General features: G+C 50.9%; 1 protein-coding gene across 2 annotated transcripts in view; it reads right to left on the reverse strand.

Moving 5' to 3' along the window:
* SPTBN1 (spectrin beta, non-erythrocytic 1) overlaps positions 1 to 14847 on the reverse strand; it is a 138619-nt gene that overhangs the window by 94571 nt on the left and 29201 nt on the right. For both annotated transcript variants that reach the window (XM_061356850.1, XM_061356852.1), the window contains exon 2: positions 1449 to 1645. In XM_061356850.1, the coding sequence (XP_061212834.1) occupies positions 1449 to 1596 (148 nt within the window). In that variant the 5' untranslated portion in view covers positions 1597 to 1645. The remainder of the gene's footprint in view (positions 1 to 1448; positions 1646 to 14847) is intronic.

Consider the following 14847-nt stretch of genomic DNA (forward strand, 5'->3'; position numbering starts at 1 on the left):
AACCAACAGCACTGAAGGCTCTGGGTCTGGCACCCAAATGTGGTTAATGAGCTTTGTATGAAAGCACTTCCCACCCAAGGAATACAGTATAACCTACACTCTCTAACGTGGCAGGAGTCAAATACCGCTCCTTCCTCAAACAAATCAAACTATAAGGAACCCCAAGCCAAGGTTCTTCCCATGTACCCCCCATCTACCAGCACAGGCATCACTCAGGCTGCTGCCAACCCCACTGAGCACAGCCCCATGCCAGGGCTGTGGCTTTTAATGCACCCAGTGGTGAGCACTGCTGCAGTGAAGTCTTTAACTGAACACACGTCCCTCCTGTGAGTGGTTCCATGAAGTCAACACCGGCCTCAGCAGCAGTTACATGATCTGCTGTGTGCCCACCTGCGTGAACTACTTTATTCCCCTGGTGCTCAGCTCCAAACCTGATCCTGCCCTGAGCCCAACGGGTGAAGGTGCTCTGCATCTGATGCACTCCCACGTCCAGCATCCCGAGGGGAAAGGGCACGAGGTGCTGCGGGGCCGGGCTCATTGAATCACAAATGAAAGAGATGATACCTTGGCCTCTGCACGATTAATAAACCTGCTTCAACACCTTGCAAAGGGCTGGGTTTAAAACCACCCCTGCAACTCAGATTGCACCAGCAGAAATGGGTCATATTTTGCCCTGTTTTTCCATGCTGCTGAGGTATTTTGGTCAGAGGTCAGGAATGTGGGCATGCTACCGCAGGAGCCAGGAAATCATTGACAGGACGCATAGAAACTGCTTGGCAGGGCAATGCCTGCGAGCTGAGAGGCCACAACATAATCTCTGTGCTGCATAAACACATTTGGTTAATGTACAGCCTTTAATACACAATAATCAAATGGCTTAAACAGAAAAGGACCCAATCAAATTCTATTTCTCTGCTGATGAGTGTAATTCAGCAGACAGCAAGCACTTTAGAAGCGCTGCTACAGAAATACTTGTGGTTTCAGCACTAGGTGACAGCTATCCCCACCTACCACATTCCTCCATTCCAGGACAAGGGAGATGTTCTGAACACCTCCAAACGAAGGCATTTGGAAGCAGAGTTTTGTTGTTTCAACCGAAACAATCTGAGTACACAGCCAAAATGGTTAATAACAGATGGGAGTGAGGGGGGAGAAAGAGTCAGTGCAACCTTCCAAGTAAAAAGACAATATGTGGATGAAATCTCTGCTCTCCTGTGCTTACAGCAAAGTTTCACAGGGAAACTGAGCACCTGAGGGTCTGTAAAACATCAGATCTGAGCACATCCTGCAAAGCAACACGAGACCATCAGGTCCCACTGATGCCAGCAGATGAAATATAGGCAAACCACACTTGACATCAGGAAAACTTCACCCCAACAAGGTGCAGACGGAGAGCATCCCATGCTATCACAGACACAGCACCAGAACCTCATGTGAGCAGTGCTTACCAGCTAGGGCCTTGATGCGGGACCGTTCAAACAGCCGAGCTGAGCTGTTCTCATTGTCCCAGTCGTCCACGTCCCAGCGGTTGTTGACATCGCTGTACTGCTGTTGGATCTCAATGTTGTCGTAATCTGTCGCTACTGTTGTCGTCATCCTGAGTCTCCTTAACCTGTTCTCACCATCAGAGTCTTCTTAAACACCTCTGCAAAACAAAACCACAGAAGAATTCAGACAATGTTCGTCATAGAAACATGGAATCTTGGAATGGTTTGGGTTGGAAGGGACCTGAAAGCTCCTCCAGCTCCAGCTCCTTCCACTGGAGCAGCTTGCTCCAAGCCCCTGTGTCCAACCTGGCCTTGAGCACTGCCAGGGATGGGGCAGCCACAGCTTCTCTGGGCACCCTGTGCCAGTGCCTCAGCACCCTCACAGGGAAGAGCTTCTGCCTTAGATCTAACCTAAACTTCCCCTGTTTCAGTCTGAACCCATCACCCCTTGTCCTATCACTACAGTCCCTGATGAAGGATCCCTCCCCAGCATCCTTGTAGTCCCTTCAGTATGAAAGGATGCACCAAGACACCTTCAGAACTGTTATCTCCAAAGCAGCCTGTTGTCTTTATAGAGCTGTGAATGTTGGCTAAAGCACATGGAGCCGTGGATACCTCAGCTAAGAAAAACCTGGAGGGCAAAACCAACCTCAACACCTTCACAAAGTGGTGCCAGTTCTGATGAGAACCATGCAAATGCTTAGAAAGCCACATAGGCATTGACAAGCAGAAGCCTCTTAATGGAGATCTGAAGACACATCTTACTTCACATGCAAATGCTGACTCTGTGACCGGTCCTGGGCATTTATTTATGAACCAATCCAGCTAAAAACACCCCATTGATGCCTTGCTTTGAACTCTCCCTAGCAACAAAGTGGTAGCCCACCAACGCAACCCTACCCAAGGTTCTCCTCTTACAGCACTCGGATGCTGTTCGCATATTCATCCCGGTTTCCAATCGGAATTTGCATGTACTTATCAGGACTAAATATAAAAGAGCCCAACACCTCCTCTAAGGGGAGAGGAGGGAGGTTATAAACGGCTGCTTACGGAGAGGAGGGAATAGCTTTGGACTGGGAGCAGGGATCTAAAGTCCCCCATCACTCCTTGACCCAACAAAGTCAGAGCTGGAGTGACCCAAGTGCTGACCCAGAAGAACAAAGAGGCAGTTCTCCTTCATAGAAATAGAGCATGATGAGGAAATGCAGGGAATATCTGGGAAAGGGAGCTGGGTTTTAATGGATTCAGTCATGTTACAGGGAGACTTAGGAACGCATCTGAGAAAAATCCCTATTTTTATGAATCCATCTGTTTCCTTCCTTCTGCTCTCAGTGCTGGGCGCTCTCAGCCTATGGAACAGTGGTGGAGTAGATCCCCTGCATGCCAACCCTCCTGGAAGCAGCAACTACATCACCCTAAACCAGCTTCCTCCGTACAACAGCTCCCGGTCAGCCCCAGATTCCTCCAGTTCCCACACCTGGGAACAAGCTGCAAAGCCAGGTCCTGGTTTTCCCGGTCCCCCGGCTCACACCCCACCAGGGGTTAACAGCAGATGAAGGGATGCTCATCACACCTCCGGCGGTACCTGCCAGGCACCTGAGAGGGGCCAAGCCCGGCCATCGGGTGCCACCTGCTGACGGCAGGGAGCAGGACACGGGGCTGCATCTCGGGCATCATCCCTGCCCCGGCACAGACAGAAGGGATCCGTGCCCGTGGCAGGGGTTGGAGCTGGAGGAGCTTTAAGGTCCCTTCAACACAAACCAGGCTGGGTTCTGTGAACATATTCCCACCGTTCGCATTAATTCTCCAGACATTCCAAGGATAAAAGGGCCAGGATGGATTTCTCCTGTTCCCCACCATAAATGAGGAGGTTTCTCATCTATTCCTCTCAAACGAATCCCTTCCTTTTGCAGAGACATGCAGGGAAACGAGCTGCATTGGAGACTCTTACATAAGGAGCTGTTAGCAAAGCCTGTCTGCGAGTGCTCCAGCCTTCTCCAAAGGTGGGAAGGAACTGCTCTGGTTATGGTGAGCTGCCAACAGGCTGAAAGAACACGGAGAGCACTTGCTCTTTAGGATGATGCTCCTGCACTGCACAAGCCCAGGCTGACGTTCCCCAGCAGGGAGGTCTGCGGATGGACGCGTGGATTCTGTTGCTATCAACAAACAAAAGGATGGAGCAAGGATGGGAGAAAGGATTAAATCCCACTGGAACCATTTCTGCACAGCGTTCACCAGCTGATCCTCATCTAGCATCAAGCCTAAACAAAAACCTCCCACTGATTCCTCTACGCAGGCAGAAATCAGGGTTAATTCCAGTTAAATCCATAGAACCAGACTGTTCTACAGCATCAGCTTCAATCTTTTCAGCTCTCAATAGTGCCCAATGAAGAGAAAACGTGCCACTGGAAAAACAGCAGCTCAAACTGCAAACACAGTGACCCTAAAACCTGGACACAGCGATGTGCTCATTTAGTATAGGAGCTATAAGCCATCAGATTGATTTCTGTGTCACCTGTGGTTAGATGTACATGTAACCACATCCAGAATAAACCCAGCTCTAGCTTGTGCTTTAGCACTTCTCTTCCCGACCATCCCACAAGCAAATCTATCCCAGATAAAGCTAAATTGAGCATGAAATGGGCCTGTTGTCCCCACCTGCCGGGCTGGAAGCCTTGCCTCCTTGTTCTGGTTCTGCAGGGATGCTCAAAATAAAAGCGGAGCCTCCTCCTCCTCCCCTGGCATCGAGCTCCCTGTGCTGCAGCTCAGAGACAGGGACAGCAGACACACGCTGCAGGGATAAAAATAAGTCCCTTGCAGCACAGCACTTGGTGGTGAGGTGAGGATAACACCATCGAACCCCAATGGGGTATGCTGCCTTCTTCCAAAGAAAGACACAGCTACGTAATGTGCAAGCGTCGCCTGAAGCCCAGCTCCTGCCACAGCCCCTGGTGCCTCTGAGAACAAGGAGGGAAGATGGAACCCCAGCCTGGTTTGTGCTGAAGGGACCTTAAAGCTCTTCCAGCGCCAACCCCTGCCACTGACAGGGACCCCTTCCACTGGAGCAGCTTGCTCCAAGCCCCTGTGTCCAACCTGGCCTTGAGCACTGCCAGGGATGGGGCAGCCACAGCTTCTCTGGGCACCCTGTGCCAGCGCCTCAGCACCCTCACAGGGAAGAGCTTCTGCCTAAGAGCTCAGCTCAGTCTCCCCTCGGGCAGGTTCAAGCCATTCCCCTTGGCCTGTCCCTACAGGCCCTTGTCCCAAGCCCCTCTCCAGCTTTCCTGCAGCCCCTTTAGGCACTGGAGCTGCTCTCAGGTCTCCCCTTCAGGAGCACTCACTGCTGCTCAATAGCACGATTTCATGTGGTCAGATCCACTGCTGGATGAGTTCAACCAGCACTGGGTGAGGACAGTGCTGTCTGTCTGTGCAGCCAGCACATAGCAGGAGGCAGTTGTACCATGCACCGTTCCCTTACTGCAGCAATTCCCACTCATACCCATCACCCACTGACTTCCCTCGCAGGGAAGCACTACAGAACATGTGGCACAAGCAAAAAGAGACAGACGCAAGCCTGTGTGTGAGCAGGAACAACCTCTGTCATTCAAACACCCTGGCTTTAAGCTGAAATACCAATCTAACAAAGGAGCAATGCTTTCTGTGCGGAGCCAAACAACATGAATTTCAGATACCAGCATCCTGAGCTGTGCTAACACCGAGCACCCCAAGCAGACCCAGTCTCTAACTGTGATGAACCCAAGACATCGACACAAGACATCTTCTAAATGGCAGGTCCCAACTTCATTACCATCCACAACTCAGGCACAGACTAAGTGGTCTTTATAGAGGGCTTAAAACCAGAGACAAGAGGCACTGGTGTTTCTCAGCTAGCCCACATCCTCCTAACCTTATGCACCAGCACTGTGTATAGCTGGGCTTTGGGGATATTAGCAGGGAATGACATTCAGGAGCTAATAATTATTAACTAGTATTTAAAAACTATTATTAACCCTCCAGTTTTTAACTAGTTAAAAGCTCCAATCCCAAAATAGCCCAAACCCCACCCCACTGGGCAAAGAAAGGATGTGGGACCTTGAAAACCCATCTTCATTGATCAGCTAGAACCCTCTGCTATTGCCTTCTGCAGCCCATCCGATGCTCGAAGTCCTCGTGGGGCTGAAGGGATCAAACCTCTTCATTTCAAAGCATTCTTGACAATCTATTGCATAATTTGAGGGTGGGAGGGGGTTGGCACTGCCTTCAGAAAAGGAGAAACGGCTTCAAGAGAGCAGCAGCTCCCAGGAAGAGCACTTTCTCAGACAGCTTTCAAAGGCTGGGGTCAGACCTTTTGTATGTACTGTTATAAATAAAGCCCGTTCTGCTGTTTGCTTCTCAGATAATAGAAAATAAACAAGTTAGATCCAGGCCATCTGAAGAATGAATTCATTTCCAAAGCATCCACTGCCCCCTTTTACATGCAATGATGGAAGTCACTGAGCGGGCCGAGGCTGGAGTAGCGACAGCTCTGCCATCACCACACATCTGGAATCACTTCCTCGGGGTTACATTTATCTTGAAAGTAAACTTCAGTTTGAGAGTTACTATTTCTCCATGAGCCATTCTAAGCTGCACTGAGGTTCATGTTACTCTTACTATCTATGGGCTGTCAAGAGGTTTTAATGGGGTTATGATTGAAGAAAAGAGATTTTGAGCAGCAAACCCCAACCGGTCCCATTACTTATGGAAATGGATTATTCCCTGGCTAATGCACAGCTCACCCTATTGCAGCCTGTCTGACAGTTCAGATAAATGCTTATTCTGAGCAACATCCAGCACTCCATATTTTTTTTAAATGCCATTTTAAACCTGTATTTAAGATGGAAAATGGGAATCGTTCTGAGCTCCCAGCACCCAGCCACATCCCACCTCCTCATCAGGGTGAGAGCATCACCTTGGCTTCCATAGAGGGAAACTGGCCTCACCACAGGTCAATGGGATGTGACATACACACTGTATCATAGAATCATAGAACAGTTAGGGTTGGAAAGGACCTTAAGATCATCCAGTTCCAACCCCCCTGCCATGGGCAGGGACACCTTGCTCTAAACCATGGCACTCAAGGCTCTGTCCAACCTGGCCTTGAACACTGCCAGGGATGGAGCATTCACAACCTCCCTGGGCAACCCATTCCAGTGCCTCACCACCCTCACAGGAAAGAACTTCCTTATATCCAATCCATGTGGCAAAGGGACACACATTCCAACACCCCCCAGGTCAAATCCTGCTCCAGTCAGGAACTCAGAGCTCTGCACAAGACCTGAAAAGCTCAGTGCAGAACCACATCGTTTCTGCTTTCCCCGGTCCAAGAGCGCTCCATGTGATCCATCTCTGCCTCCCTGCCTGCTTCCTGACTCAACCCACGTTGTGGTGCTGACTCCTCTGGCTGTCCATGCCGTGGGCTGTGGGGGCTGAGGGCTGAAAGCACCCGGAAAGGTCATAGGAAAGGGATGGACAGGCTGTACTACTGGGGAGTCAAATGCCAGGGTCAGCCTGTAGGGCACAGACACTTGAGGAATGCACAAACAAAGCAAGACTGAAGCCTCTCTATTCACCCTATAGGCTGCAAGAGTGTGCAAAGGGCATGAAAATCAGCCTGTCCTTCGTGAGCTCCCCACATCCCAGATAACTCGTCACTGGAACACCAGCAACAGGGAGCTCAGAGGGTTTCCAGGCTCCTGTTTTCCTTCGGGGGGAATATCACGCTCTAGCTGGGACATGAGTACACATTACACCAGCATTAAAAGGACTTCAAAGGGGTTTGTGCTGTTCACTGTAAACAAGAAGGCAGCTCCCTGTGCTGGAAACCCAAGTGTGGTCAGCAGGGGTGATGGCTGCACACCCACAGCCAGATGAGCAATGAACAGGAGGAAGATTCGGATGGGTTCAGCATGTGCAGGGCTCACAACGGAGCAAAAGCATCCCAGCCAAGAGCATAGGGGAGATAACAACGACTGGAAAACAAGGTTTTGTAGGAAGCCTGAACCAAATGTCCATTTCAGACCTCTGCAATCACAGCCTTCCCCTTTGACTGTCTCCACATTTAGAGCTGCAGAATTTCATCCCGTTTCTCATCCGCTACACAGCAAATCTGGATTCCAGCATCTCTTCCTCAAGAGTCTAGGATACATTAATCTATAGAGAAGATCCAGATTTGTGCTGTATAATCTGAGGTAGCAGCGCACAGCGGAGGATGCAATCCATAATGTGCCAGCATTATCTGAAAAGCCACCTCAAACCAGAGCGGTTTCATTGAGATCAGGCACGTAACAGGAATTGTGGGGTGAGACTCTAGGTCCCTACATTTCCCTATGGAACATCCTAGATTAGATCATAGAATCCCAGACTGGTTTGGGTTAGAAGGGACCTTAAAGCTCCTCCAGTTCCAAACCCCTCGTCTCAATCTCCCCTCTGGCAGGTTAATGCCAATTCCCCTTGTCCAAAGCCCCTCTGCACCAACTCTGTATAAACCCATGGAAAGACCAAACCAGAAAAAACTGAGACATTTTAGGCAGAAAGCTGGGGCTGTTCAGCCTGGAGGAGAGAACCTGTGTGGAGACCTCAGAGCAGCTTCCAGTGTCTGAAGGGGCCTATAGGGATGCTGGGGAGGGACTCTTCATTAGGGACTGTAGTGATAGGACAAGGGGTGATGGGTTAAAACTGAAACAGGGGAAGTTTAGATTGGATCTAAGGAGGAAATTCTTTCCTGTGAGGGTGGTGAGGCACTGGAATGGGTTGCCCAGGGAGGTTGTGAATGCTCCATCCCTGGCAGTGTTCAAGGCCAGGTTGGACAGAGCCTTGGGTGCCATGGTTTAGTGTGAGGTGTCCCTGCCCATGGCAGGGGGGTTGGAACTGGATGATCTTAAGGTCCTTTCCAACCCTAACTATTCTATGATTCTATGAAAGTGGCAGCTTTTGGAGAGCAGTGGATGCAGAGGAGAACAAAACTGAGCAGAACAGATGTCAGCACATATAACACTGAAGGGTGGAGTGAGCAGCAAACCCCTCCGGGGACTGCCCTTCCTTTCCCCTCATCACTTGGAGAGAGCAGAACACATTCAGTCAGCTCGGAGGGGAGGGAGCTGGGAAGGGCTTTGGGAATCAGCCACCAGCACACTTTAAGGGAGGGATACTGTTCCATCTCTACGGAAAGGGAATGTCTACAGGGATCCACACACAGTGGACGGTGGCTCTGCCTGTGCCGAACTACAGAGGCATGCATCACACATGAGCACTGTGTCAGTAAACTCCACACACTGTGAGTGCCTGTCCCAGAACACAACCTCCTGACTCAGCTTTGAAGCAAACCAGAGAGAACCCAATCTCTTTCCTCATGTATGTATGGGATTCCTTCAGCGAGCACTGCTGGGTGAAGTCTGCACAAGCCAAGTCACACTTCAAGGTAACTTAGGTTTGTAAGAGCAAGGTGCAGCTCATATAAAGCACATCACAAGCTTGCCCATGGGCACTGTGAGGGTGCTGAGGCGCTGGCACAGGGTGCCCAGAGAAGCTGTGGCTGCCCCATCCCTGGCAGTGCTCAAGGCCGGGTTGGACACAGGGGCTTGGAGCAAGCTGCTCCAGTGGAAGGGGTCCCTGCCCGTGGCAGGGGTTGGAGCTGGAGGAGCTTTAAGGTCCCTTCAACACAAACCAGGCTGGGATTCTATGCTCAAGTGAGATCCATGGATTAAATAGGGCTCCACTCAACCTCACAGGCCACCTTTATTTCCAATGTGATCAAACAAGATTTAACTCAGCATCCAAAACCTCTTGTGGAACATAGGCATTTTCTAAAACCCATCATCCCATCACGTCTGCTTCCAATTCAGCCAATAAAGAAATTCCCATAGATCCCAATTAGCGCAGCTCTTAGGCAACTGCCTTTGAAAACCACTTTCATCACCCTCATAGAGCCTTCCCTAAGTCAGCTAAAGGCAGCCTGTGGAATTATGAGGACATCTGGGAGTGTCCTGCTATGCCAGCACCTCAGCTAGAGCAAACCTGGGGGACCAGCCCATCAGCTGTGCCTGCAGTTTCTCCTTCCACCTCCACCCCTGCATCTATCAGTTGTTAACATCTCGGTTCCAGTTCAGAGATCCCCCACCTGTTTGCAGGCAATGCTGGCTTTCTGTGCAGGGTATCCCACCCAGAGGGACCTTCCACAAAGCCTGAGCCCCATAGGAACATCCCCATGAAGCAAAACTCAGGTGCCAGCACATACATCTGTGAGCTCTGCCATTCAAACCTTATAAACTGGTGCTTGCCCCCCCAAAAGCAAACTCTTGTGGTCCTGTGAAACTGGAGAGTGGAAAACAAGCAGGACAATCATGGCTTGTGTGCCGGGCCATGGCTGGAACTGCATCCTGAATGTTGCAGGGGCATCGCAAGACAAGCAACACATGAATGGATGTGTGGGGCCATCTGCAGTGAAGAGCTGGTGTGCCAGGACTTCTTCTGAGGACCGTGGCTGTCAGCAGGCCAGGAGCCCTTCCACTTTGGCAGCCCACACGCTTGGATCACTATAAACACCATGGAATTGCCTCAGCTTTCTGATGAAATAAGAGCAAAAAGCTTCTGATGGGGGTAACTTAGTACAGGGTGATTAAACATATGAGTAGCATGGATTAACAGTATGCTGGCCATATATACCACAAAGGCAGCCCATAGGTGTAAGCTCAATTAAATCAATGAGAGGAATTCAACCAGAGTTGAAATCAGGCCCCAGGTCAGCTCAGTCCCTTTGGGAATTACAGGAAGGGCTTTGCTTATGGAGGTGCTCGCTGTCAAGATGCCATTTATCCTGACACACGCTTTAGCTTTGGCACAATCCGGGTGTTTCACTCACTCAATGTTGAGTGGGTCCAGAGGAGGCCATGGGGATGCTGCGAGGGCTGGAGCAGCTCTGCTCTGGAGCCAGGCTGAGAGAGCTGGGCTGGGGCAGCCTGGAGAAGAGAAGGCTCCTGAAGGGGAGACCTGAGATCAGCTCCAGTGCCTAAAGGGGCTGCAGGAAACCTGGAGAGGGGCTTGGGACAGGGGCCTGTAGGGACAGGCCAAGGGGAATGGCTTGAACCTGCCAGAGGGGAGACTGAGCTGAGCTCTTAGGCAGAAGCTCTTCCCTGTGAGGGTGCTGAGGCGCTGGCACAGGGTGCCCAGAGAAGCTGTGGCTGCCCCATCCCTGGCAGTGCTCAAGGCCAGGTTGGACACAGGGGCTTGGAGCAAGCTGCTCCAGTGGAAGGGGTCCCTGCCTGTGGCAGGGGTTGGAGCTGGAGGAGCTCTAAGGTCCCTTCCAACCCAAACCAGCCTGGGATTCTATAACAACCAAAGAGACAAAGAGGTACCTATACATGTCTCCATACCTATGAATGGACACCTTCTCTGGCAGATTTTTAGGGACACATCATGGAGATGGGGCCTTGTTTCAAAGGAACATTCAGATTTCAAACCACCTCCTAACGCTATTAAAAGCCTCTGCATCTGACCCTCCTCAGCCCTGACCACGGAACAAGGCACAGATCCACCTTCCAAGCACCTCTAAAGAGCCCAGCTGGATGTGCTCATGGGTGAATACGCCTTTAAGCGGGTGGCAGCAGCTGGGACATCTTGCCTCATAGTCTGGCAGGAAGGAAAGCTGACGTAGTCCAACAGTTATCAGCAGGCTTCCAAAGGAACTACCCAAACATTCCTTTCTCAGTCACACAGAATTTAAAGGACAATGTTTAGTATTACCATGTTCTAGAAGCTATCTGTGGGTTGACCTTCACCAAAAGAATGTGAAAATACAGAGCAATTGTCTGCAGTGGTATTTACCTTCTTCAGTGGAACAAAACAGTCTTTTTTTAGTGTTTTCCAAGTGGTTCTGCAAAGCAGAGATCCCATAAAAACCAGTGACCCCTGGAAAGGAGGTTCCCCCTTGCCGGTCTCTACTCTCTCATGCCCCAGCTTATGAGAAGCAGAGCAGCAAGGTTTGGGAACCAGCTGTGTACAAGCAAAGGGCTGAAAACAGAGATGCTCCTGCTGCCTGAAGCCTCTCACTGGATGAAGGCATCACTGCCTGTGCTCCGAAGGACCTGAACATCTTGCCCCTAGCCATGACCCCAGCTTGGCAGGAAGCCCCAGACAAAGAATGCCCTCGGTGACATCCCAGTTCATCCCAGAACTAGTGCTGCAGCAAAGTGGCAGTGCCAGGTGGGATCCAGCCCCTCGCAGGCCACTGGAAGCATCACTCCTTAGAGAAAAACCTAAACCTCAGGAGTCACTTGATCATTCAATAAATACAGTCATTGCCTACATGTAACCATGGGATTTATAGAGCTAAGTTTATATCTGGTATATTAATTTGGATGAGCTACAGCCACATATATGGGGACAGAGGTACTGGACATGCTCATTTCTGGGAAAAGGAGGCACTAGAGATGCTGTGCAACACGTCTTCTTCAATCATAAAGCCAGAACCAGAGGTTCCTGCCTCACTTCTCACTCCTACCAAGAGGTTCTTACACAGGAGAAAAGTCCCTTCATTACACTTACAATGAGAGGACATCTGCAGTGAGAGGACAGCTCTGATTCCACGACAACAGAGCCTCTGCTGTGTGTGAATGCCAAAGCTAGCTCAGTGCTGTGCAAGAGGACACACTTACATCCATGATATTCCTCCTCCTGTGGTCTGTCTCCGGGAAGCCGGGATGTGACAGCTCTGACCTCCTTACAGGAGCAGGGCTGCCAAGGGCACGGGCTGAGGAGCCAGCCAGCCAACTGCTGTCTCTCACACTTCTATTTTCCCTCTCCACTTCCACACCCACCCTTCCGAGCCCTGTTATTAAATATCCTCCAGCTCCTTGGACAGTTAATAAATGTGCACAGTCAACACTGCGACTGGAACCAGCGGAGATCAGGATACAGCCTGTCCACAGGATACACAGCACTATCTTCCAGCACTGCTGCCCAGCCACTGGAACACTATTGAGGTAAAAGGGTCAGAACAAAAGAGGGGTGCAGCAAAGAATTGCTTTTAGACCAAAGGAATGCTTCAAGCACTGAGATGTTTGATGAACTGGAACCAAATAAGAATGTAACAGCTACTTCAAGCTAGAGAAAGAGAGAGGTCTATAGTGGTCTAGTGTGAGGCATTCCTGCCCATGGTGGGGGGATTGGAAGTAGATGATCTTAAGGTGCTTTCCAACCCAACCCATTCTGTGATTCTATAGAATGTGACTACCATGTTCTAAGAGATTTGGATGTACATCAGACTTATCTGCTAAGGAGAAACTGGGCGATGCACAGGTCCCAGCCCAATCAACATCCATTCAACCTGCAGATGGGTAGGAGTGAATCAGAGCCTTCTGCACCATTTTCCCTTCCCTGGATCCCCGTGAGCTCCTGGTTTCCTTCCCACAAGGAGGACAATGTGATGCCCACCTGGGTCATGCTGCAACGCTGAGCTGGGGCACAGCACAACAGGGTGCAACCATGGGAGGCTGTGTATTGATGAGGGAGAGGACACAAGACCAGGGAGTAATGACAAGATATTCCACTTCACATCTGTAGGAACTTCCTCTGTGTTGGAGGGGTTTACTTAAGGGCAGGAAAGGCTCCATCACTCTCAGCCAAGAGGAGATACTCAAAGGCAGAGTCTGGGCCACCTCCTCCCTCCTTGGAGGTGCTGCTGAGGGTGGGCTGCTGCTGACAGCTTCCAGGGCAGGAAGAACGGGGCTGAGCTGTTCTGGCTCTGCCTCCAAAGCGCAGAGCAGCGCTCTGGTGGGAAACCGCACCCAGGGAGCGCCTGGGGAGAGGAGGATGTTTGGTTGTGCAGGCTTTTGTTCCAGGCTCTGTTTATTGGGGATAACTCACAGCCAGGCAGAGCATGGAGCGGTTTAAAGGGGCAGCCTGGAAGAAATCACCTGCTACCCAGGCAGCAAGGGCTGAGTGTGCAAGCAAACAGCAGAGCCCGGATTCCGGGGGTGGGAATGGGGAAAGCTGTGCTAACACACCCCAAAAGGCAGCACAGCCGAAGCAGCAGCTGGTTTCAGCAGCACCCTGAGCTCCAGCAGCAGCCCACAGAGGAGAAACCCGGGTCCAAAGGCTCAGACTCATTAAGAGACATAAAACAGCGCTAGATCCTCTGTGACAACGCCAAGGTCATAGAATCACAGAACCCCAGCCTGGTTTGGGTTGAAGAGACCTCAAAGCTCACCCAGTTCCACCACCTGCCACGGGCAGGGACCCCTTCCACTGGAGCAGCTTGCTCCAAGCCCCTGTGTCCAACCTGGCCTTGAGCACTGCCAGGGATGGGGCAGCCACAGCTTCTCTGGACACCCTGTGCCAGCGCCTCAGCACCCTCACAGGGAAGAGCTTCTGCCTAAGAGCTCAGCTCAGTCTCCCCTCGGGCAGGTTCAAGCCATTCCCCCAAATCCTTCTCCTTAGGGCTGCTCTCAACCCAGTCCCTCCCAGCCAATGTTTGCGCCTGGGATTGCCCCGCGCACTCCCACCTCTCAAGCCTGTCCAGGTCCCACTGCATCCCATCACTTCCCATGAGCACTTGGTCCAGGTACCAGAGATTCCCAAGGCCTCTCTAGCTGAGCTGCTGCTTTAACCAGAGATGCTCCATCAGCTCAGTGAGGGCTGGATGAAGAGCTGGCCTAGTGAAGATTTCAGTTTTGGACAATGTGGTGGTCCCAGAGGAGGCTCACCAAAGACAGCTCCAAAACCAGCATTTCCTTCAGATGTTGAAACCCAAAGTCATGGCCAACATCATGCAAATCTCTGCCTCTCCATGGCCAAGCTTAGTGCAGCACCAGAGGATGATAGGTACCATATGGATTCTAGCTGTTATTTCTGTGATGAAAATAAAGCCAGAATTAGAGAGGAGGAGATGAGTTTTGCTTTGTGGAGATGAGGTGAAGACAGGTTAGGGAATACCAGCATCTCTTTGAGTTGGAAAGTGGTTGGAAAGTGAAATGAGAAATGGAGCAGAGCTGTGGGATGGTAAATACCCCAACAGAAAACACACATGTTAAAAACCATCCTGCAGGCCAGCACAGAGTGCAGCAAGGCTGGGAGCTAGTTGACAAGATGATCCTTCCCCATTGAAAGAGGACAGTGGCACCAGTGGTACAAGTGAAGCACCAAGTTAGTGTATGGCGTGTTCTATCGGGCTAACAGGATTTCTGGTTCAAGTAACCAAGCCCAGCTTGAGCTCCCAAAGAGGAGGAAACGTGTCACATCCTCCCCAGAGGAAACAAAACATCATCTACTCATTAGCCTCTTGGCACAAGAAGTAAGAGCATCACATCCTAACTGGTCTCCTTGCTTC

The sequence above is a fragment of the Neopsephotus bourkii genome, unplaced genomic scaffold (assembly GCF_033783945.1).
Source record: "Neopsephotus bourkii isolate Nb327-2 ecotype Australia unplaced genomic scaffold, CSIRO-AGI_Nbou_v1 NB_873, whole genome shotgun sequence".
Classification (NCBI taxonomy): domain Eukaryota; kingdom Metazoa; phylum Chordata; class Aves; order Psittaciformes; family Psittacidae; genus Neopsephotus; species Neopsephotus bourkii.